Source organism: Hesperophylax consimilis, chromosome 21 (assembly GCF_061612785.1).
Source record: "Hesperophylax consimilis isolate HC1 chromosome 21, BYU_Hcon_1.0, whole genome shotgun sequence".
NCBI classification, from domain to species: domain Eukaryota; kingdom Metazoa; phylum Arthropoda; class Insecta; order Trichoptera; family Limnephilidae; genus Hesperophylax; species Hesperophylax consimilis.
Window position 1 is genome coordinate 5,853,734 of NC_142856.1, and position 26,415 is coordinate 5,880,148.

Genomic DNA, 26,415 nt, shown 5'->3' on the forward strand with positions numbered 1-26,415 from the left:
CTCAGACGTAGTAAAATACCCCCTTAAGAGGCTCAAAAACCATGTCTTTTAAGGAAGTATTTTTAGTAGTGTAGTCTGAAATAGCATACATACTCGCATTATTATCTGTGGATATTTTTGTAATTTTCTGCATTGACTTATAATGTAAAATTATTTTATACTACGATTTTTTAGCTGTTTTTCAGTTAAAGGGTTATTAGTAAGTACAGTGACACGGTTGTGGATAGCAAATTCATTTGCAAAACTTTTCAAAATAACTTCTACCCCACAGTCATTGTTTCCACCACAATCCCGGTAACAAGTAAACCTAGCATTACTAAATAACAGGCATGCCAACAATAAACAAATATTATGTATGTACGTTAATAAATCTGTTTATAAAACTTTCATCTCAAAAGATTTATTCTAAAACTATGTTAATGTAACAACTTGCAAATAATTCATGAAAATAGGCATTGTAAAAATGTGACAAGAGATCATTATACATACTAAACTGATAGTCATCAGAAATATCTAACAACGTGATAATGATCACATGCAGTGTTCACATACTCTGATAAATAATCTGACAGTGATAATTGCATACTCGTAACAAATATAACCTGACTGTAATCAACTAATCATATTTGTATTATTATTCTGGAAGTGTGTTCTGAAAGTGATCACATACACAAATATGTATTTTGAAAGTGATCAACTACTCATATATGCATTCTGAAAGTGATCACATACTCATATATATGTATTCTGAAAGTGAACTACTCATATTTGTATTTGAAAGTGATCACATACTCGTATATGTGCTCTGAAAGTGATCACATACACAAATATGTATTCTGAAAGTGATCATACACAAATATGTATTCTGAAAGTGATTAACTACTCATATATGTATTTGAAAGTGATCACATACTCGTATATGTGCTCTGAAAGTGATCACATACACAAATATGTATTTTGAAAGTGATCAACTACTCATATATGCATTCTGAAAGTGATCACACACTCAAATATGTGTTCTGAAAGTGATCACATATGCATTTGAAATGTAATCTGACAGTGGTCACATACTAATCAGGAGTATAATCTTATAATGCTCAATGTAGCTGCAATGGAATTATTATTACAAATTACCATTACAAGTACAATCTGACAGCGATCAGAAAATACTGTTATAGTGCTGAACAGTTTTATTACAGTGTTGATTTACAAACTTTATTATCAAACAATATATTATGTATATGTAATTACAATAACCCAATTCTAGTTAATTATCTGAGTGGATTGGATAGCTTACTGCTATAAATTCTTCTGTACATTTTTGTAAAATGTATTGTACTATTTGCAGTAATAATAACATGCGAATGGCAGACTATTACCTACTCTATTTACAATAAAATTATAATTTATTCAGCAAGATGTAGAGCCGAAATTCTGCAATTATTTTATCGAGAAATGCGTAATGTATTCTTATCCATAACTGAATGTCTCTTTAAAAAAGTCCAGCAAATCTAAACAGCCTTAAAAATCACTTTTTATTTTATTTATTCTTCATAAAGGCCAAAAAGTTTTGCAACTTCATTTAAGTCTTCATATTTTCGCCTCTCGTACAGAATCTGAAATCAAAACACATATTTTTATAGGTAACATTGAAAATTAAGTGCACATTGCTAAAATTGCGAAACGGTATTTGGAGTGTTAAAATTACAAAATGGCTACCATTCATCAACCAAATAAGGAACTTGAGTGAAAAATATCATGGCTTAAAAACATATATTCATATAGATAAAGAAAGGCTGATTCTGAATATCTATATAAGTTTAATTGTACATAATTATATGTAGAATTAATAAATCGTCATTTAAAAACGATTAAAACCAAAACAGACTTAAACGCTCTATGATTGGTCAGTGGGTTCTGACAGAACAAGTCAGACAGCTGGGTGCATTAGAATGCGGACAATTTTATGCCAAGCTGCGCTGCGTAGACTCGCACACGGGTCACCATTGCTTTATCCAAATTATTACAAAAGAATTCACATTTTTAAATAATTAAATTATTGGGATTGGTTGACTTCATTCCGACCCGAGTGGGCTTGAACTTACTGTTAACCGACTAAAACCGAGGTACTTATGACATCACGCGTACCCCGTCAAATAAGGTGAAATTCATAAATCAAGAATAAAAAATTGACTGGAATTCGTTATTGTAATATAGATTGCAAAAATGTATTTCCAGCATTACGCTACCAAGTTTAACACATAGCAGTTAGATTGCTTTTAGGTTTTATAGGATTAATAAATGATTTTGGAGTATTATGCCATGTTGCGCTTCATTCTCTTTTAGCCAACGTTGAAGTTTCTTTCATCAGGGCAGATGTCGATTTTATGAAGACATGGTACGATCATGAGAATCAAATACTTAACACATTGTAGTCGGGCGCTTCAAACAATAGACTCTAGCCTATAGCGGGTGTTTTTCGCGATTAGCCCATAAATATATCGCTTTCTAAAATTGACACAATTTCTAAACCAAATAATATTTTCAATTGAAATTTTCAAAGAAATCATATATGACATTTGATCATCAAAAATAAATTATAATTGCTTTGATTACATCATAATTTCACCACATTTCAAAGCTGAATATAAAAACCTGATATTAATTCAGTAAATAGCATTCAATATTCAATATTTGAAAATTCGAAGTAACAGATAACATGTTTATTCATATCATATAGTTATATAAGAAATAATAATATATATTTGCCATGCCCGCAATTTTACAATCGCTGGATGTGTGAAATCTGATCGCGTAAATTGAACAGTGTCGCCTAAGGTCGAAGGCGCACACTCAATAACTCATATATGTTTAATTGCTTCTTGTCAAAAAAGAGTATTTTGCGGTTGTCTCGCCTAATTAAAGAGCCCATTCCACTTATGAATCATAGTATTTCACACTGATAACAAACCCGTATAATGCCGTTTCCCGCCAAAAACCGACAGTCGACAAAAACGGCATTTGCCGTGTCCCGCAGTTGACCTACAGTCCGCGAAAAACGTCAAAGGCCGTGTCCCGACGACAATGTGTTAAGATGGGTATTTATCTTGAGTATGGATTAAGACTAAATGTCTGAAAGGAGATTTGAAGCAAGCCATCTTCTCTGCATACCACACACAGTAAGCATCTTAATGCATCTTAAATGAAATTACCTGTCTGGCTATATGCATTCTGTTGAACACATTCCACAGAACAATTCCAACGATCATGTCATTTTTCAAATAGAACACCACTCCCTTATTATAGTCTTTATCTTCAGATTTCTTGGCCGATTCTGCAGTCACAACTTTGCTAGAGCTTTGTTCTTCTGCTGGGACCAGAGCGGGATCTGCACATTCGTCATCATTAACATTCTCCGGTTTGACATAGTCCACGTTCTGGATGGTTGGATTCGCACTTTCCGCAGCCCTGGAAAACACACACAATTGACATGTATTAGACGTTAAATAGGAATATGCATAAATTATTCCTGATTGGGGTTGGGCATAACAGTAAAATAAAACTATTATTTTTCAGTTCCTATATAGTCAAACAAGAATCTACATTTCCCAAAGACTTCGATGATAGTTTGAGCAACGAGACATAGATGGCTCTAGTGTAGATAGATTATAGAGTTATCGGACAGATGTCAGTACATAGCTGGTACCAAGGTATGAGGAGCCATGAAGGTTTCGAGAATGAGAGAGATTTTGAAAGCATAATAAAGAGGACGTTAGCCTCCAGGCACTCCTATTCACTCATTCCTTATTTTAAGAGTTTTTAGTCTAAATAAAGATACAAATGTTTTGTTGTGAAGGAGTTATTATTTCAGTAGTGACACGGCAAATGGTTTCAGATGCAATTTCAGTAATTTTTGTTGTACCATAATTTTTTTTTTTGTGGTATTCATTCTGTATGTGGCAAAGTACGGAGCTGCAATTTTAATATTTACGAAGTTTTTAAAAAATGTCACTTAATGCCATCTGAAAAATGCATTGAACGTGTTATATCAAAAGAACTAAAGTTCACATTGAACTTTTTACTATACAGATAGTCATGATGGCTCTGACCTATATGCGTAGCTGACAGATATTCCCTTCTGCCATATTACAAAAACAGTATTTTAATAAAAACAACTCGGTCAATTTCGTGTTTTTTGGTGTGGCAAATAAATATAAGTGGTGTCAAATGGTAACTTTAAGAGACTTGTGAAAAGTTAACTTGAGCAAAAAGATGTAACTGCTACAAATAAACCTCAATTTTGGGATGCTAATTACACATTTTTTTGTATAAGAAACTTGACATTATCTTTAATAAATACCCTGCCCAAGTGTATAACCAGGGTGGCCACAAAAAACGGATTTCAAAATTCCCTGATAATTCCAGGTTTTCCAGGGCAGTTTCTATATTTTTCCCTGATATGTTTTATTTGGACATTATAAGGACATATCGTTCAAAATTTTATTTTTGAAACACGATTTTCATCTACGCCAGAAAATTAGAACAGATACATAAATAAAGGGAATTCCGTCATCTAAAGCATTTATTTTTTTCCTTGCACCACAATGATCTATTCAAAACAAAATACACTTATTACAAATTTATGATATTTCGCCTGAAGACAATTTGTGTACAAATGAAAAGACCAGACAAAAATAGACAAATAAACAAAAGTAAGTACAGTAGAACCCCGATAATTCGAAAAAACGCGTAATTCAAAATTTTCGCCAAAAAAATTTCCGCAGAAAAATTTTTTCATACAAATTTTTTTTTTTAATTCGAAATTCGTTAATTCGTAATTCGAAATTTATTTTTGTCCGCGCACGAAAATTTGTTCGTGAAATTCGAAAAAATTTGATTTTTGCGAAAATAAATCATAATATTTCGTAAATCTGAATCTAAAAGTCAGCCGTGGCGGTAAAACGCCGAAAAATGTATTTTTAAGTGGTTATACATCGTCTTAATTAGTATTATTATTTTGTAAATCTGAATCGATTTACACTGGAATGTTGTATTTTTTCAAATTTATTTCGAATATCCCAGTTTGAAGGGCCGAGAAAATACGTTTTACGCGTATATGTTTATGTCGTAGTTTTACGAGTTTACACCAAATATCTGTATTTAAAGGGTCGGCCGCGACGAAACTCGGCCGCGAAATTTCGATTTACGCGTAAATGTATAGTATATTTACGAATTTATTTCGAATATTTGAATTTAAATGGCCCGCTGCGACGGAAATCGGCCGCGAAATCTCGATTTACCCGTAAATATATCGTATTTTTACGAATTTATTTCGAATATCTGAATTTTAAAGGGCCCGCCGCGACGGAAATCGGAATTCGCGAAATTTCAATTTACGCGGAAATATATCGTATTTTTACTAACTTTACTTCGAATATCCGAGTTAAAAAATACGGCGCGACGGAAATCGGACGAAAAATTTCGATTCACGCCGAAATATGACATATTTTTACGAATTTACTTCAAATATCTTAATTTAAAGGGTCGGCCGCGACGGAAATCGGCCGCGCATTCTCGATTTACACGGAAATTTATCGTATTTTTGCGAATTTTTTTGAATCTGAATATTAAGAACCGTCGCGACGGAATACGGCCGCGAATTCTCGTTTAACGCGGAAATATATCGTATTTTTACGAATTTAAATTTAGATATTTGAAATAATGGGCCGGCTGCGACGGAAAATTACCGCGAAATCTCGATTTACGCGGAAATATATCGTATTTTTACGAATATCTCAATTTAAAGGGTAGGCCGCGACCGAAATCGGCAGCGAAATCTCGATTTACGCGTAAATATATAGCATTTTTACGAATTTATTGCGAATATCTGAATTTAGGGCCCGCCGCTACGGTAATCGGCCGCGAAAATAAAGAAATAATTGATATTAATACGAATTTACAACTAAAATACCACCCGGATTTAAAGAGGCGGCAGAGAAAATCGATTTTCGGCGTTTTTTTTTTTTTTTTTCATAAAAATTCGAATTACGTGGGAATTCGTTAATTCGAAATTTGATTTTTGATGTCCCGTGGATTTCGAATTAACGAGATTCTACTGTATTGACACTTTGTAAAAATATTGATAATGATGATCTTTAAATTTTATTACGACCGTACTGGGTGTCCGACCCTTTTGACACTTTGTTGTAACTTTGATAGCTTTTTCTTTACAGATTTCGCACCTACATAGTATAGGGGAAAAACCAAGGCGGGTGGTTTACGACATGATTGTGTTGCAAGGGCTATTTACGAAAATAATAATAAAAAATACCTACTTATCTGGTTTGTCTTTGTCGGCATATCTTTTGTTACACACGCCGTAAGTAAAAGTAATAAAACACAACTTTGGGACTTCACAAATCGTAAATAACGAATTTCGTTTTATTTTTGGAATTCCCTGATATTTTAAGAATATTTTAAAATTCCCTGACATTTCCCTGATAATTCCCGGTTCGGTAAAATTCCCTGATAATTCCCGGTTTTCCAGGTCTGTGGCCACCCTGATAACCCATTTAAAAACTTTTGCTCTCCTGTAAAATTGTATGTAAATCAGATGTAACCCTTTGCCGTATCACTACCAATTTCAAGAATCCATTCACAACAATAACCAAGTGGGTTCCCCAGCGGAAACAACTTAGAGGCAAACCGAGAAAGAGATGAACTGACTGCGTGGAAAAAGATTGGAAGACCAGAAGATTTGAAGGAAATATTTATGGGGGAGGCCAAGAGTCCCACCCTGCAATGTAACATTGTGAACAGTGTATAACCTTACCAGCTGGAGGGAGTTAGTCCACCAATCATGCGGCAGGTATTCGATAAGTATTTTTGACAAGACTATAAATACCTTTGGCTTCCCTCGGTTCCATCGTTCATCCTCGGTGTCTTGTTTCCTTCAGTTGCTCCTGCGGCAAATACTGCCACCGTGGGTAAGCAGGAATTCACCACACCGATTGCCTGAAAACAAACAATAATTCTTCAAAGTTATGCAGTAGAACCTATTAAATCAAAATCCATGGGACATGGATATCCAAATTTCGAATTACCAAATTCCCACGTAATTTGAAATTTTAAGAAAAAATATTAAAAGTTAGCTGATAATTCGAGTTCAGCAGTCACCCCTTCAAATTAAGGTAGGTATTTAATGTAAATATGACATAATTCCATACAGCCGTGGCTGATTACACGTCAAATTCAGATTTACGAAAGATTGATTTGCAACCGCGTAATGCAAATTTTACAGCGTTTTACCTATACGGCAGGCCTGTCAGATTTAGATTTACAAATAATATGATATATTTTCGAATAAATTGAATGTTTTTGAATTACATGTTAAAATTTTTCGAATTATGTACAAATTTTGTCGAAAAAAAATAAGTTTTTTTATGAAAATGTGGTTTTAGGAAAAAAAAATTATTTTGCCTATTATTGAATTAACGGGGTTCTACTGTAATTTTTTTACCAACCTTCAAATTTTCTTTGTCCCTAGACTACTGTCAACTACAATGTTTTAAGAAATGTGTCTTTTTTTTAATTTTAATGAACTAGGAATATTTCAGAAAATTTGTTTTCAAGGGGCTTAAAAAAAACTCCCGTTCTCTATTAAGAGAGTGAATTCATGCGTGTTACCAAAGAATATTACGTAAATATCACAGTTAGCAGTTTATGTTTTACAGCTGATTGGCTTTTTGCTGTGCTTATCAAAAAATGGGTACTGATGTTTTATTATTTCATTAGTGGTTCATTTCATTTTCATCTTACAGTTTGTGCAACCTCTTTGTGCAGAGCCAAGAATCTAACTGCTCTATCATGTACAAAAAGTGAGATAACTCTTATACTTATAGTTCTTTTCGAAGAAAATACCTCGTATCCGACTTCCACTCCTAGGTCGCTCCAGAACATGCTCTGATGCTTGTAGGGCTTGGCGGCACCCACCATGTTCTCACCAGCCAGGCGTCCAGACACCACGGCGTGGTCGTGATGCTCCACGCGCCGGCGTCCCAGGATCGGGTCATAGAAACACGCTGCATCACCAGCCTGAATCAAACATGACATTACAATACTGCACGAGCCTATATACCTCGGAGCTGTGGACCAACTTCAACAAAGCATCTCTAAAAAGAATGGAAGTACAGTACAACAATTCCTACAGAATACTTTTTGGGCTGTCCTGGTACTGCAGTGCCACTGAGATGTTTGTAGAAGGGCGTGCTCCCGGATCCCGAGCACTAATGAAAAAACGGATCACCAGCTTTCGAACACAACTAGCCATGAGCGAAAACGGTCTTGTGATGGCAGCACTGCCTTCTGGTAGGGACCTATTTACAAGCGATGGAGCCAAATCCTGATGTCATAGATAAAAAAATATATATATAATATATTTTCATATACATACATATATATTTTTTTTTTTATATTTTTTCTTTTTAAAAAAAACTTTTATCTCATTATGTTTTTTTGTATTATTATTATGATCTTTTGTTTTCGTTTATTGTGTATGTATTATCTTACAATATTTTTTATATTTACTTTATGTATATTCTATATATAATATGGAGCTCGTGGGATTGCACCACCCTCCCCGAGATCTGGAATAAAAATTAAAAAAAAAAAAAAAAAAAAAAAAATACATCTAGACTATTGTCTCACAAACTCAAGATAAAATGTTGCAAGTAAGAAACGCTCTTATGTGCCCAGTAAATTCTTAATTCTAACATTACTCATGCACGACAAAGATAAACATTCAAACAATATGTGTGTATCTACAAAATGTATCGAATAGTATATTCTACATCACGGGTGTGAATGAGATGACCCTGCGCTTACTCGCTTACACTAAGACGAATACCGAATGCTAATTGAGACGACCTACTGCCAGTATGCTGTTCTTCTTATACTTATGTGTTGCTACATTCGATTTCACGTGGTAATAAGCTGACAAGGTTAACTTGATACTTGTCCTCTTCTGCTGATCACAATCTGTTCAAAAGCTGAAACGGACTTAGGGGGTTTTTCACTATCTCTGATTATGTTCTGACCAAGCACTAATCCGCGGATTAGTCATTTTTTCGTTTTCACTATATCTGAATAACGCTAACGCTCGGGTTAAAGTTAGATTTGACTAATCAGTGCTCGAACTTCACGTTAGGCACTATTCCTCGAATCAAAGATGGCGTCAAAACATTCCGAGTTTAACAGCTGAGAAGTGAGTCGAATTTTGTATAATGAATTTGAATGCTTGTATGATCCATCCTGAATTATTTGATTGTGTTCAAAATAAGAAACAATGTATTAATTCGACACGAATCTATCTAAAATGACCTGATAATCAACATAACATAACCAAAAAAATGCACACTTCGCGGTGTGCGGACTGTGACGCATGACAGCCGTGGCAGTAGATGGAGAAACTGCAAACATTTTGCGATGTTGCCAGACTTCGAGTGTTATCTATCCGGCAGCTCGAAACAATGGTGAAACGGTCGCCGTTGAATAACGAAGTTATTCTGAACTTTAAAGCTAGCCAACGGATAGCTATTCAGATATTTAGCCCGACATAGTGAAATACCCCCTTAGAATCAACATTTAACAGCAACCTTTCAAAAAAATAAAATGGCGCTGGATGGCCATTTGATGACTTTGTCACTCGTGAATTTCTGTGAAACAATTGGGCCTTAAAGTTTATTTAATATTTTCATTCATAATTATTGATTTCTAAAATAATCCAAAACAACGGAACAATGGAAATATTGGGTTGTAGTTATTTATAACATTAATTCAGATTTAATGAAAATCTCTTATTTATGTAATGTGATTACTTACGACGTAAAGATTTGTGCGGGCTTCCAACTCGGCATTCACGAGGAATCCTCCCATAGTAGGGTCTACTTCTAGCCCCGACGTCTCGGCCAGTTGAGTATTGGCTTCCGATCCCACCGCTACAACAACCTTAAACACAAAACAAATCATATTTATTCATCAATGTTCAAATAACTGACTGAACAACATTTAAATGGAGTCTGCGGACGGCGCAAGGAATATTTTGCATAATTCTTTTTAAACTCACCACATCAGCTGAGACGGAATTTCCATTGGATAAAGATAATACAACTTGGTCTGCATTTAAACTGGCATCTTTAACTTCAACTGAAATAAACACAAAAGGTTACAACTTTGAATTAAAAAATAAAAACAAGAAACCAAGAGAATCCATTTTAATGATCTTTGTAGTTGTTGGTTTCTGTCATGTTATTGTGTAATTGAATTCTCCAAACAAACACTTCCAATTTTGAAAATGATGACACTTAAATTCAGAGTTCATTGAACCAGAGTTACAGACGAAGTCACAACCGAAATTAGAATTTTTAACAATGATCTGCAGGTACATTTTAATTTGTGAAATGTGACAAACTTACCCCCAGTGACAACATTCACACCCTCTTCAAGAATTTTCTCCGTGGTCCACTCGGAGAGATATTCTGGCAATACGTGTCCCATATTGCCAGACTCCTTGAAGACTTGATGTACCTTCCTTCCAGTATTTTTATCTAAAAATAGACAAAAAACGGTAAAATCCACTTTGATACACAATAAATGGAGTTCTAATGTCATAAAACAAATCATTGTTGCTAATAACCGCATGGAGTACCAAAATTGATATACAATGTTAGAAAGTGATCATTTTGGACTGCTTGAAGCAGACAACAAATTTTTAAAAACCATGTGCACAACGTTTTTTGAGATTTTACCAACTATACTCACACTTACAATACAAATATGTATATGCACTTACATATATATATAATATGTCTCCTATTCTATTTAATGTATACATTAATGACCTCTTACAAGAACTGAATGATACACGAATTGGTTGTCATATCTGCGGTCAAGGCAGTAACAACATTAATTACGCGGATGACATGGTGCTGTTGGCGCCTTCGATTAAAGCGATGAGACGACTTGTTCAAATATGCGAAGAGTATGCAATCTCACATAACCTGCTGTACAATGCAAAAAAGTCAGTAATCGTGGTATTTAAATACAACAAGGAGCCAATAAATATTCCTCCAATCTGGTTAGACGGAAAAGAACTACTTGTAGCCTCGCAGGTTAAATATCTGGGACATATCCTAACCGAAGTTATGAAGGATATAGAAGACATGGAACGACAAAGAAGAGCAATCAATATACGGGCCGGAATGCTCTCAAGGCGGTTCTACCACTGTAGCGATGATGTCAGAAAACTACTTTTCAAGGCATTCTGCACTGCACTGTGGTGACACATCTGAGCTGTGGACACAATACCCAGCAGCGCAATGGGACAAGCTGAGGGTGTGCTACAATAATGCATACAGGCAGCTCATGCAACTACCGAGGTTCTGCAGTGCCTCCACAATGTTTACTGAAGGGAGGGTGCACTCATTCCCCGCCTTACTTCGCCACCGACTAGCCAGCTTCTGGGGTAGGACTCGGAAGTCAACCAACATGAGCGATGGATGCAGATGATGCGGCGACCTCCCTGATGGACGGTTTAATTAAACTTAATCTAATTGTTTTTTATTGTATTTATATGACTATTTTATTTTTGATTTATATTTTAATTTTATATTTAGGTACCTGCCTAATATTTTTATTTTTTTTTATTTTCCCTTTGTTTTATCTTATTTCCATTTTCATAATTTTTTTACCGTATTTTATTGTTTCCCTGTTTTATTTCATGTAATATGGCAGACTGGGATTGCACTATCCTCCCAGTCCTGCTGGATTAAAACTTAAATAAATAAATAAAATAATGATAATATATGTTAATATATATGAATATATTTTTTTTACATATTTATTATGAATATTCAATTTACAAAAACCATTAAAATTTTATGAATATTCAATTTACAAAAAAACAAAAAATAAAAAAAAATTAAAATTAAAACTTATAAAAAATATAAAACTTCTACAACACATAAATACTTGTCACACCTATACATAACCACGTAACCACCTCAGCACAGGTTCTCCTAGTGAGGTGTTCACGAAACTTACAATATTACTCACATACAGTATCACCTTCTCAAACCTACCTTACACACAACATATTATAGTTATAAGTTTGAAATGTATCATATATAAATATAAATAATTATGTGAAACTGTAAATTATATATAGAAATAAATTTTTAAAAAATTAAAATAAAAAAAATTTCGTCAGTATTAAAATAGCGTTTGGTTTCAAACTGTCAAATTACTATATTTTTACCGATTTCGTGTGACACTAACGGGTATTTTCATCATTGAAGAAGAATAAGATAATAAATCTAAAAGAAACATGTATGTTGACGCAACTATATGCATCTCCCTCTAATATATGTTACTGTATTCCTCCCCCAATTACCTGTCCCTGTCCGACAGTGTGGAGTACATACCTACATCAGTGACATTACAACAATTGTACAAACCAGTCTGTTAAGAAAGCTTGTGCCGTGAACATCCTCGTGAACAAGTGCTCCCTCTGTGTGTATAATATCGAATCTATTACAGAAAATTGTGCAGTGATTACCACCCGCGACGTGTATTAGAAGACCAGGGATAAGTCAGAATCCCTATCCCAAATAGTTGCAATTTTGAAAATTTATAATTATTGATTACAATCTACTTATTTTTTTATTTCTTATTTTACCACAATATTTGCATTACACGGTCACAAGTGGGAATCGAACCCAGGATCTCTGTCATACTGGAACAACGCCTCTAACCACTCAGCCATTTTCGATTCCCAGTTGCGACAGTTACCTTTTTTTTATTTTTTGTGCCTTGTTCTGTTTCAGATTTTGTTTAGATATATTTGTATTATCTTCTTCTTCAACGATTAATATTACATTCTTTAGTATAACCTTAAAAAAATTATTTTTATAATTTGAATATGGTATTTTTATTTTCAAGCGTTGTTTCAAATTTTGTCAAAAAGGCAGCATCAGCAATGACAGACCTCCATTTGAACTTGGAGCAAGGTGAAAATCTCATGGTATCATTGCCATTCTTAATTCAATAGACAAATCAACGCTCTTTTGTCCATAGACAAGATGTAGAGGAACAAGCAAGGATAAACTTCTATAAATTGGCACTCCTAACAGCTTTACTAATAAAAGTGTTTTTAATTTTACAAAACTGATAAATAACTGTTTGCAATAAATAAATGGTTGTTTACCAGTTGCGTAAAATTTAAAAACGTTGTAACTGACTAATCAACGGTTAAATAGTCAAACTAGCTATATTGAAACCCCTTTCTGTCATACGCATCATTTATGAGATGAACACAGAAGAAAAAGGCTACAATGGTGCTGTCAGTGGTATTCCTTACATTTCCTGGCCAGTGAGCAGGCCAGCTCTGAGCCCAGGAAGCCTCCGCCGACTATAGCCACCGTCCTCGCCCCGTCCAGCCTCTGCCACAACTCCTCGAGATCCCGAATGTTCCGGTACAGCACCAGCTTAGCCTTCAGGGCGGCCGGACAGTTTTCAAAAACAGGGAGGTTCTTCGGCCTTGATCCTGGAAAAGATTTTTAGAATATTATTAAATTTATAAAAATAAAAAAATCTGATTGTTCTTTTAAGTACAGATTTTTTTAGTTCTACCTATTGCTATATATTGTGGTGGAAACATTTATGGGTGTGGATGCATAAATAGATGATCAATATTGACACTAAACTTGCTAGACAACTATATTGTATGTTAATACCGCACAAGAGTCCCAACCGCTCCCGACCATCTGGAACCTTGAGACTATGGCATCCTCAATTGGGGTATGTTGTGAGGCTGAAGGTAGTGGGGAGGGGAAGATGGGGAGTGAAAGGAAATGGAGAGGAGGAAGATGGGAATGTACCTGGCTATTCAGATGTGGTCACCAAACATGACCAAAGTACTACCAAACACAACCAAAGGAGATGGAGAGGAGGAAGGTGGGGATGTACCTGGCTATTCAGATCTGGCCACCAAACATGACCAAAGCCATTTCAAGCAACGTTTCGATTATGAATGGTGGGTCTTACACCAGGGCTATACCGAGATATCTGATTTATCTTCCACTCTGGAACATGCCACAAATATACTATACAGTGAAACCTCTATCTATTGGTTTTAAAGGGACCTATTGAAATAAACGATGAATGCGGGAAAACAATGAATGCGGGATTAAGAGGACAAAACACAAGGAGATACGATCCAGTAAAGATACCTTCCTCCCAATCTGCATAACCGTTGGTAGATTAAAATTATAAGAAGAAAATAAGTTTTAGATTTAAATAAATGTATTTATTTTAAAAAAATACAAAGCTAAACAGAACCAAAATTTGTTTAAAGTTTATTGCATTGTAAATACATAATCTTTCATCGACATTTGTTTTTTTACTGTTTTATTTCCGCAAGTCAACAGTATATTTTCAGCTTTGCAAATGATATTTTTTTCAGCATTAGATATTGAGTGTGCGTAGTAGAAAGTTTTCAATCTTTCAAAGAGTGTGCATGCTTCTGAAAATGAAGGTACAGGCAGCGGCTCCTCTTCATCAATATCCACCTCTTTTGTTGTCTCCGTCAATCTTGCGTCACACAAGCTTTCGATAGTTTCTATCCCACACGTTGGAATATTGTCGTCGAAAGTAACAACATTGTTAAAATTTGTCTGAGTATCTAATCTAAGCCAATCATCTTCAGAAACCTCAACGTGTTCTAGTTGTTCATCTAAAGATTCTGACACTCTATTGTAACCGCATTTGTTGAAACAGTTTACAACTGTTGTCTGTTTGACCTGACGCCAAGCAGTCAATGTGAAATGCAACGCTTGTAGAATGTCAATCTTTAAAGTTGCCTTATTTACTGAAGTGCCCGAATCCATCAAACACACAGCCTTCCGCACAAGTTGTTTCCGATAAAATCCTTTGAAACATTTGATAATTCCCATATCTAATGGTTGCAAAACGCTCGTACAGTTTGCAGGATAAAAAATAACTTTTACATTCTTCAAAAATGTCGTCTCAGTTGGGCGCGCTGCACAGTTGTCTATGAACAATAAAATGTTTCGTTGCTTTACGCGCATTTCCGCATCAAGGTCCCTTAAAAACAAATTAAAAATGTTTGTGGTCATCCATGCCTTTTTGTTCGCGTAATATTTTACTGGTAAAGTTTTTGTGTTTTTAAAACACCTAGGCTTTAACGATTTGCCAATAACGAGTGGCTCGCGCATGTCACTTCCATCACTGTTAACGCAAAATAACACAGAGATCCTCTCTTTCGACCCCTTACCACCGTGGCAGGACTCGCCCTTTATCGTGAGTGTGCCGTCGGGCAGACAATTATAAAAGAGTCCTGTTTCATCAGCATTGTAAATATTCCGAGGCTCGTAATTTTCCAACAGTTTTGGAAGCTCATTTATCCATAGAGAAGTTCTTTCCAGATCTACGGATGCGGACTCTCCTGCGAGCTTCTTGTACACAAGACCGTGGCGATCTTTAAAACGACTTATCCACCCGTTCGATGCTGCAAAATCGTTAATGCCGAGTCTCTCCGCAATTTGTTTTGCCTTTTCTCGAACAATGCTCCCATCAATCGGAATGTTAACGGCACGAGATTGTTGGTACCAAGAGAAAAGAATTTTTTCCACTTCGCTAAACTTTGATTCTTGGTTTTTCTAGTTTTCGAAGATTTTCTGCACTTTTGAATTTGCTCCCGAATTTCGTTTTTTTTCAAGAAAATAGAATTTAACGTGGATGCCGCGATTCCTAAACGCTTGGCTGTATCGACACGTTTTTCAGCGAGGTTTTTTTCCACCTCTTCGATAATTTTCAATCTTTCTTGAAGAGTACGTACTTTTTTTATCGAACGGCTCATTTTGAAGATAGTTTAAAAGCTCATAAAGGATAACTGCACACACTGCACTAAGTTCGGGTATCTAGCGACAACTGACGAGTGACGACAACTAGCTACTGATGGCGGCGACAAACTGTTATTCTTTCTCTCTGAAAAGTTTCGCGCATCGTAACGAGTGCCGTCTGGCGCCGTTTCAACACAGACAAAATATGTCAAATACGTGACGTAATTCCTACGATGAATGCGGGAAAATGGTGGACATAGAAACGATTGATGCGATCTATTTTTGTATGAAATGAATTCGGACTAGAAGAAATAAATGATACATCCGGGAAAACGATTATTCGAGGAACGATAGATAGAGGTTTCACTGTATATTATTTTAAATGAGTAATTTGTGAAATAACACAAATTAATCAAATAAAATTTACTTGTGCATGCCGGGATTTGACCCATGACCTCCAGCTTGCTAGTCGAGAGCCTTACTCCTCGACCACGGAAATAAACACTAAGATTTATATTTTTTTGCAATTGTGTTCTGTTTACCAAATGATGTACCTTATTATTTGTACAATATATGTTTCCCCAGAATAGCTACATATTCCCGAATACATACTCTACATGAAAAACAACAATCAAAGGAGTTTTCAAAGAAATAATGACCTACTACATGGAAAAATATAAAATTTTCAATTTTGCGATGCCATTTTAAATAAATGAATTTTGACACTCGGAGACAAATTATTTCATAAATTCATAAATAAATAGTACAATCTACAGTGACATTAGCGCATGCGATTCTGATTTTCTCCTCTATCCACTATTCTAAGCATAAAGGTGAAAATCGCATCCAAAAAAATTTCAGCGTGGACGGTATTAGAACTCACACATGTGCGCGAGCGCTGAGCACGGTCTTAAAAATTTGCAAGCACTTGTGCTCGTAAAATAGTCCACTTGTTAATGAGTATCACCTGTTGCAATAAGGCACTTGTCATACTCCATGCAGAAGGAGGAGTTGGTCTGCGGATCCTCGATCTCCACCGTGTTGGCCGAGGGGTTGACCTTGGACACCACCCAGCCAGTGGCCACCACCACTCCTCCGTTGGGGGCGGTGAGCAGGTCCTGCATGTCCAGATAGAACTCTGGCGGCTCGTAGTACAAACTGGAAACACATTATTTTACACGTTAGAGATGTTATTTTTTAACAGTATTCACTCATCAACTTTTGGCAAATTAATGAATGATTTCAAACATATTTTGACAATGTAATGTAAATATTAAAACAATGCAAATATGTTTCTATGCTAATGTAAAAGAACTTTAAAACGTCTAACAAAAAACATACTGTGAACCATAAATTATGAACTGAAAGCGGGATAGAAAAGTAAACATGGGCAGATTTATTCACAGTAGTGAATCAATTCAGTATGATTCTCCTGACCTTGTATTATATTCACCAAAAAAAAAAAAAGGTTATCTAGTGTAAATCGCACCTGCTGTGAACCTTCACAAAGCCGTGCTCTATAAATTAACTATTATTATTATTTATATTAATTTTTATTGATGACATGTTCCATCCACCTCATCTGCAATATCTCAAAATTCTCAATTTTGGCAGCTGAGCTGAGCATACTCGTCTCAATTTTGGACATTGAGACGAGTACGTACTAAAATACCATTCAGGATTACTCTTTCCTAACCGAATTAGAATGCAATTTCTTTCAAAAATAATTGGACTTATTCACCTTCTTTCCTGTCCATTCCACTGTTTGAATATCAGTTTCTCTGCCTCGGGAAGTTCAGTCTGGTTCCAGATTTCCTTGGACAGTGGGGGGCGCATGTACGGCAGGGAATCTTCAGATGCAATCACCAAAACCTGAAATAAAATTTCAGAAATCGTGAATATTTTGGTGATTATTTTACAATTCGTGTGATCCCCTACAAAAATTCCCAAATATCTCAAGGCAGTGATAGGCAGTAACTAATCTTATCATCGAAAGAAAACAGGAAACCACCCCAAAATAATTAAATAAATTTAGACGAGAAGACAATGAAAAAAAAATTAAATGATAAAAACCATGGTTGATGAAGATTTATACATAGATTTACTGTACCTTAGCTTTGGGATCTCTGGACTTAATGGCACGGAAAGCGGTGAATGACGCGGTACCGCCTCCGATGAGAACATAGGGAACCTTAGCGGGGAAATCTTCTTTACACGCAGGTTTGCGTGTCACTTTTCTTTGTTTCCCTAGAAATAGAAAATTTAAATTCAATACATATAGGCAAAAATTGAAAAATCTTCCAAATTACTGAAGGTTTTTTATGATAGGGCAATAAAAATTATGACTCAGTGGAATTGACCCAGAGGCAGACCATGAACTGCAGTGTGGAAGAGGATTGGAGCAGAATTGACCCAAAGGAATTGAAGAGGATTGGAAGAACCGAGGACTTGAGACTTGAAGGCAGCCAGAGGAGAACATTTATGGAGGAGATCAAATCCCACTCGTGGATGAAGCGCCGTAGTAATGACAAAGGTTTATTAACCTTTTGAACGCGTTAATTTGCTCCGTTTTATCTATACCCGTACGCGGTACATATTTTCAAATACCTATGCACGCAATTAAATGTCAAATTATAGCATTCTGGCATGATTTATTGGACTATATAGACAGAATAGATTATTCTTCACAATATGAAAACAAATCCTCGTGTGTCAACACTCTTAGATGTTTATAAAAACAAAAACATAAAATTTCATACAAAGACGTACCGTATCTTTTGAATGTGGTCCCGCCATTCACTCGGCGTGTGTGTACTTAGGCCACTGCGTTGATAGACACAAGTGGGACACCATGATCACTTATCATTTTTAGTTATGAAAAATTATGAATGACATACTAGTACTAACGCCATCTGTTGAAAAAAATGTAAACTAAAGGACTAAAAGGCGCGAAGAGGCGTACTTGATTATCGATCTTTTTTTATGAAATACAATTTTATTTTTGAGAAATTCTTGTAGATGTCAGCATCGTGATAGTTCTACGAATGTCCAAGTGAGCAAGAAATACATTTATGACGAAAGAGCGCTGGAATATCGGCCGTCAAAGTTTCCGTATAAACTGTTGATACAGCCGCGTGTGAGTATGAACTTTTTGCCGTAACAACAGTTGATACGGCCGCGTGCAAAGAGTTAAAGAGTTCTTCGATAAAAAAACTTACATTTCCTCTTCTGTTCTTGTTCTATGGCTAGTGGTCTTGCCTTCTTTTTAGTGTCACCATCCAATACTCCAGAGTAAAATAACTGAAAACAGAGACGGTTTTTTATTAGTATTATGTACATTAAAAACGTAGGAGATTTTCAAATATTGTCAGGATGTTCATATTTTTTTATTCATTCAATTTTCAATAAAACAATAATAATATAACTCACCCCTCCAAGAGAAACCGCTCCAACCAGCAGAGCTATCAGCAAGTTCTTGTTGCCATTATTGGGGGGATTCTTGGGTCCCTGAGGCAGCGGGGGCGGGCAAGGATTCACAGGGCCGGAACTTTGAGAGGCGGGAGTTCCTACCGTAGCATTCTCTCGATATTGGACAATCTAGATTTAAAAATTAGGCTGTAAAATATTAATATCATTTCGAGAAGGTAATTATATATTTTTTTAGAAGAAGCTACAAATCAATTAATATTTATAGTACACGCCTTTTAATTAGGCATAATTTGTATTGAAAAGGGAGTAAATCAGTTATCCAGCAAGGGTATCAAACTCAATTTGTCCAACCGCTACCCGAGATACTTTTACCCACCGGGTTATCGATCACATGGTCAAATAATTTTACAGAATGCTTTTCATAAATATCTTCATATTTTAATTAATTAAAGCAAACCTTGGTTGAGTGTGTATTTAAAACTCATAATAAATTGTATAGTGCCCTAGTGGTGATTTTTCACAAAATTAGCGCTATATAAACTATTCAATTGTTATTATTATTATTGATATATTATTCATATAAAATAATTTAGAGTTCTACAAATTAATCAAAATGAATATCTATCGCTACTAAATTAAATAAATATTACGCTATAACCTACATAAAAAAAAAAAAAAAAAATTTTATTCATAAAATATATTTGAATACTTTTTAAATGCTTTTCGACTACCACACTAGATGTTAATAATTATTTCAAGAATTTGCATGCAAGTTTATACATTTTACAAATACACTATTTTTATCTCTAGAGTTAAATATCCTTTCTACATTTAGCTTGTTGCAAATGTTGTTTATTGTTAGTTTCAATAAAATGTATTGTGTGACAAAGTAAACATGAGACATAATTTGTAAAGAGTTACAACCGTAATAAACCATAAGTACAACATAAATAATATCTAAAAGATCAATCATTCTAGGATGGAGGAAAGCTAGAATTACCGTTTTGTAGTGATTAGATGAAACTCCATTTTTCTTCGGCCGCTTGATAATTATAAATATCAGAAGGTTAAATTAAATTATGTGAAAAAACAACAATCATTTATTTATCTGGTTAGCTGTACACAAGTACATTTATTTGGTGACCGGATATATCATCACAATGATAATTCATCACATCTTTAAAAAGTTATATGAAGTCATGTAAAGTGATGAAACAAAAACTTTATTAACTGATAAGTAGGTTAGGTTAGGTTAATTTTTTTTTTTTCATCGTTTCTAATGACTTTATATCACTTTTTAAAAGTGTGTCTAATTGTCACTGTGTTGAGTTATCATGGAACCCATTTATTTATCAGGCTAGCTTTACACAAGTACATTTATTTATCAGGCTATCTTTACACAAGTACATTTACATATTCGTCTAACTTATGGTAATTAATGCTCACGTAAGTTTTCGGAAGTTTAACTTATGTAAGTGCTCACAGCGACCAATACATTTGTAAGTTTAATTACGGATAGATGGCTTCCTGTCAACAACAAGTCGCTGCTGTCATTATCTACTCAATATTGTCAGTAAAGACGAAAGGGCCCAAAGAAAGAGTTGGAATAAAATTTGTCTCCAGAGCAAAAAAATTCCAGGCGCTTTTGTTCCGTTAACGACAGAATTAAGAATGGAGGCCCAATACCAGATCTTTAATTTAATCCGAATGATGGCCAGATGACGGCAACCGATTTCGAATTTGTCGTATTAGAAATATAAACATTGAGGTTAGAAAGGATTGGACCGATAATCAAAAAGAAGGAAGTTCATTTTCAGAAAGCTTTTAATCACCTGAAAAATAAATGATTTCTCTTAATTTTTTGGAATCAAAAAGTTTATTTGCGTTTACATTCATTGTAGTGCTGATTATTATATATTGTTTATGAGAGATAATTGGTGGGTCGGGGTGAGAAGACAGATAAGTCAAAAAATTAAAATTTAAAATTGTGGTTCTATTATTGTTTTCTTATCTCACAACCGATACAGGAAAACTAAAAAAAAATATTGATTTAATAGAAATACACCTTTCTGTGCACAGCAAAATATAGGTTTTTGATTGATTGATTTAGAAATGTTTCCGTTTTTTTTCTGATTAACCGTTTTCACACCCAACCGATAAATTATGTACCTTCTTATCCTAATCAGATTTTAGTTCAAATAAAAAAGTTCTAGTTTTTATCACTTTTTATAGGAAGAAACATTCTATAAAAATCTGCCTTTTAATTTTTAGCATCTGTGTGAGAAGGCTGTAAGTTCGCAGGGTCACAATTGGACATTTTATAATAAGCCATATTCTCAAATTTCCGGTAATTGTTTGGTTTCGGTTGCCTCCTTATTGTACCTTTTTTAAATGTCTACTCAGAGGATTCTCATTTCTGAGCACAAACTGCCTTTTGTTTTATATTATGTTTTAGTTTTAATGTTCTTGTTTTGTCCTGTCCTGCTGTCATTGTTATTCTTTGTTTTGTCATCGCTTTGTATAAACTGTATATTTAGTGTTATATTATTAGATCAGGGGGCCTACTCTGTATCTTTCGAAACATTCCTGCCGCCGGTTTAGCCACGTCACAAACGCGTATTAACCTTTCCCTTACGGTGTTCAAAAATTCCTTGTCCTCTGGTGCTATACACTCGGTAAATATTTATGTATTGTAAATACTTAATGCAATGCATAAATGTATTGCGGAGGAATACCGAAAATTTGAGCTCTGTGTTTAGTATATTTAGACAGATATTCTATTAATTAGAGGCGATGTTCACCCAGTTAACAGCACCGGCAAGGAAAGGTTAAACCACGAACTTACTGGCTTGTTAACCCAAAAGATACAGAGTAGGCCCCCTGTATTGGGTAAGGCACAATGTAGGAATAATTTTAAGAACATGACCACTAATACTAAATTACCGTTTTTTAGTTGTTATAGTAAAGCAGACTTGAAGTGAAATGACACTAAACTTTATAAATACTCTGTTATTATTATTATTCTTCTCAAAAAATCACGCCACTTGCGACTTCTGCAACTTGCCATAAATTGCTATGTCATTTGCAATTGTAAATTTTGCCACAATTCACTTCCATAAGCCACTTACGCGAAAAACTTTCTTGTGTAGCGGCCGCCTTAGTATTCATTAGACAAGAGTTGAAAAGCCTTTTTTGAAATGTTCAACTTGAATGCAGATTGATAAAGGCCAATTATTAATTGTACAAATAGGACCTCTCCTCTCCGGACCAGCACCAGATGTTTTTCGTTTATACTTTTGTTTTCTCTAAATTACTATACACATACTATGTAGACAAACAGTCTACACCAGTTGTTTTTATTTTTGTATTTATTTTTCTCCCCTTCTACTAACATAGAAACAGAGGCAAGTACTCTACTAACAAACTAACATTGTACACAGTAAGCACTCGCAGACTGCTTCCCTAAAAACGTATGCGGGGACATTCGAGGTTTAGCTTCGTTCTTATTAAATGTAGAGTCGTTCTTAACAAAAAATTAGCATCCTTGCAAGAGCCCTGAAGGGGTAACCATAAGTTACCTATACCGGGGCGGGTAAGTGGTGGGATCCTCGAATGTACAAATACGCCCTTAGGGAAAAATAAGGAACTACATCATCTTTAAGAATGCTGTGCAGAGAATTTTTTCAAGGAAAGGAAGAAGTAAGCTAGAGTCTTGAAGAGGATCTGTGTTGTAGGAGGGGAAAACACAAAACCATTGGGTAAATTTTGGATAGGGCCTGACACGCTTATTACGAATATTTTTTAGAAAAAAAACTTTATATTCGCCTTAATTACTATAAAAGAAAACTTTTTGCATGTCGGGCGGCGGAAAATTATGCATTTTGATTTTCAATTGCGTAAAACCAAAATTCACTTCGCGAATCGATGTGGCGACAATGCGCCACCATTAGGAACGCACTGCTATGTTGGTATCACTGATGCATTAACAAGAGCTAAATACGACCGTTGCTATCTTCGTGCGATACAAATGAAAGGCGCTTAATTTTATACCGCCTGCTCGCATCAAGGCAAGAAAAACATCCCAGTTTTCAAGTAATTTAGCGGCTACGCGAGGTTTGTGTAACATGGTTTGTGATACAAAAGAAAGTGCCCGTTTATAACGCCTGCTCGCGTCAAGGCAAGAAAAACATCCCAGTTTTCAAGTAATTTAGCGGCTACGCGAGGTTTGTGTAACATGGTTTGTGATACAAAAGAAAGTGCCCGTTTATAACGCCTGCTCGCGTCAAGGCAAGAAAAACATCCCAGTTTTCAAGTAGTTTAACGGCTACGCTAGGTTTGTGTAACATGGTTTGTGATACAAAAGAAAGTGCCCGTTTATAACGCCTGCTCGCGTCAAGGCAAGAAAAACATCCCAGTTTTCAAGTAGTTTAACGGCTACGCTAGGTTTGTGTAACATGGTTTGTGATACAAAAGAAAGTGCCCGTTTATAACGCCTGCTCGCGTCAAGGCAAGAAAAACATCCCAGTTTTCAAGTAGTTTACCGGCTACGCTAGGTTTGTGTAACATGGTTTGTGATACAAAAGAAAGGGCTGTGTCTCCCTCAATTTTAGAAAAATTAAAGTTTGTTAACATTATAATTCTGTTGTGTTTTCATAAATTCGCGCCAATCCATTTAATAATAATAATAATAATAATAATGTAAAATAATATTTTTCTTGCCTTGACGCGAGCAGGCGTTATAAACGGGCACTTTCTTTTAATAAATGTCCAATGATATTACAGTAGATTCAAATAACTTAGCCGTTATTTATAATCTTAGGGAAATCAACATTGCAAATTTAAACTTTGTTGATGAAAATGTAGTAGAATTAGCTAACTTACTTCATAATAATATAAACAGATATATAGATGTAGAGCCAACAGTTAGACCAAAATTACCGAAATTGCATACGTCAAAGAAATTATCTAAATTAATTTTTGAATTAAATAACATAATTTTACCAAAAATCATATTTGACGAAATTAGTTTTTTAGATCTTCATACAATAGTATACGCTAGTGCGATTACTGTTTGTAATAAGTTAGGAATTAAATTATCATCCTCTGACGATAGATCATATAGTTATAGTAAACCAGAATGGCAGATCAGATTAGAAAATGATGTAGTATTTTTAAGAAGTAACATAGCTAGAGTAATAGAATATAAAAATGGAAATAGAAGTAGGAAAATTTTGAGACATGTAGATGAAATTTGTAGAAAATTTGGTTATAACATTGATAGTCATAATAATGAAAATATAATCAATGATTTATTGGATTTATTAAAACAAAAATTAGGCGTAAAAGCTAGTAGATTAAAAAGATATAATTATACGTATAATAAAAAAAATAATAATAGATTATTTCAGAAAAATGAAAAAATATTTTATTCCAAACTTGACGATAAACAAAATATTATTTCGAATAATAATATTCCGTTACCATCTGAATCAGATATGCGCGATTTTTGGACTAAAATTTGGAGTAAAGATATAAAACATAACGAGTCAACTCCATGGATAGAAAATGAAGAACTCAATTTTTCAGGTATTGAACAAATGAGTTTTTCTAATATATCGGTTGAATTGTTAGCCAAAATTATTAAAAATACTCATAATTGGAAAGCCACGGGTTGCGATTGGATACATAATTTTTGGTACAAACGTCTGACTACTTTACATCCTCTTTTGGCAAAAAATCTTTCAAAATTTGTCAGTCAACCTCAAAATTTTCCAAATTTTCTAACTAAGGGTATTACTTATATGTTACCCAAAAGCGAAAATATTAATAATCCTTCTCAGTACAGACCCATTACATGTTTACCGACAATATACAAAATTTTAACCTCTTGTTTAACAGATTTAATATATACTCATTTAGATGAAAAAAATATTTTATCTGAACAACAAAAAGGTTGTCGCAGAAAACATATGGGATGTAAAGAACAATTAGTTATCGATTCTGTAATTCTAAAACAGATTCAAACTCGAAAACGTAATTTACATACTTGCTATATAGACTACCAAAAGGCTTTCGATAGTGTCCCGCACTCGTGGCTGATCAAAGTATTAAAAATATATAAAATTAACCCCATTATTATTAGCTTTTTGGAAAATATTATGTCCTTTTGGAATACCAATTTACTTATCAATTTAAAAGGTAAGAAAATAGTAATACCGGGCATTTCAATTAAAAGAGGGATTTTTCAAGGAGACTCATTGAGTCCTCTTTGGTTTTGCTTAGCATTGAATCCTCTATCTAAAATGTTAATTAAAAGCAAGTTTGGAATAAAAGTTAAGGGTTATACAAGGGAGAGTAATACAATTTCGCATTTATTATTTATGGATGATATAAAATTATTTTCGAATTCTGAACAAAATTTAGAGAAAATGATCGAGGTAGTTAAAAACTTTTCAGATGATATCAAAATGACATTTGGTTTAGATAAATGTAGAACGATCCATATAGAGAAAGGCAAAATTGTAGATGGGGACGAGAGTATATTTAGAAATTTCCAAATTACTAGTATGAAAAGGGATGAGGTTTATAAGTATTTAGGATACCCACAATCAAATAGATTAGACCATAGTAGTATTAAAAATGATATTAGGATTAAATTTCAAACTAGGATAAGGAAAATTTTAAAATGCAATCTATCTGCTAAAAATTTAGTAAAAGCAATAAATACTTGGGCAATACCTCTATTAACGTACTCATTTGGCATAATTAAATGGTCTAATACAGATTTAGATAACTTAGAAAGATTAGTTAGAACTACGCTAACAAAGTTTAATTGCCATCATCCAAATTCAGCTATAGAACGAGTTAATTTACCTAGAAATTTAGGAGGTAGAGGTATAGTCAAAATAACTTCTTTGAAACATAATCAGGTAGAAATGCTAAGAACTTTTTTCCATAGGAAAGCTCATAGCTCAGAAATGCACAAAATAATTTGCAAGGCAGATAGAAATATTACACCTTTAAATTTATACGATGAGAATGCCAACATTTTTATAAATCCCAACCAGGA

The 26,415-nt window shown here is 34.5% G+C and overlaps 1 protein-coding gene across 2 annotated transcripts in view; it reads right to left on the reverse strand.

The window, feature by feature from the left end:
* Positions 1-1,433: 1,433 nt before the first annotated feature.
* The window catches only part of LOC149413548 (apoptosis-inducing factor 1, mitochondrial-like), a 34,661-nt gene continuing 9,679 nt past the window's right edge, over positions 1,434-26,415 (reverse strand). The window contains exons 3-16 of one of the 2 annotated variants that reach the window (XM_089644483.1): positions 20,347-20,388; positions 19,347-19,514; positions 19,136-19,217; positions 18,028-18,164; positions 17,659-17,789; positions 16,885-17,075; positions 13,415-13,600; positions 10,473-10,604; positions 10,124-10,203; positions 9,880-10,005; positions 7,921-8,094; positions 6,905-7,014; positions 3,213-3,468; positions 1,434-1,616 (exon numbers count right to left, since the gene is read on the reverse strand). In XM_089644483.1, coding sequence (XP_089500609.1) covers positions 1,545-1,616; positions 3,213-3,468; positions 6,905-7,014; positions 7,921-8,094; positions 9,880-10,005; positions 10,124-10,203; positions 10,473-10,604; positions 13,415-13,600; positions 16,885-17,075; positions 17,659-17,789; positions 18,028-18,164; positions 19,136-19,217; positions 19,347-19,514; positions 20,347-20,388 — 1,887 coding nt within the window. In that variant the 3' untranslated portion in view covers positions 1,434-1,544. The remainder of the gene's footprint in view (positions 1,617-3,212; positions 3,469-6,904; positions 7,015-7,920; positions 8,095-9,879; positions 10,006-10,123; positions 10,204-10,472; positions 10,605-13,414; positions 13,601-16,884; positions 17,076-17,658; positions 17,790-18,027; positions 18,165-19,135; positions 19,218-19,346; positions 19,515-20,346; positions 20,389-26,415) is intronic. The other variant, XM_089644484.1, reaches the window with a different exon arrangement.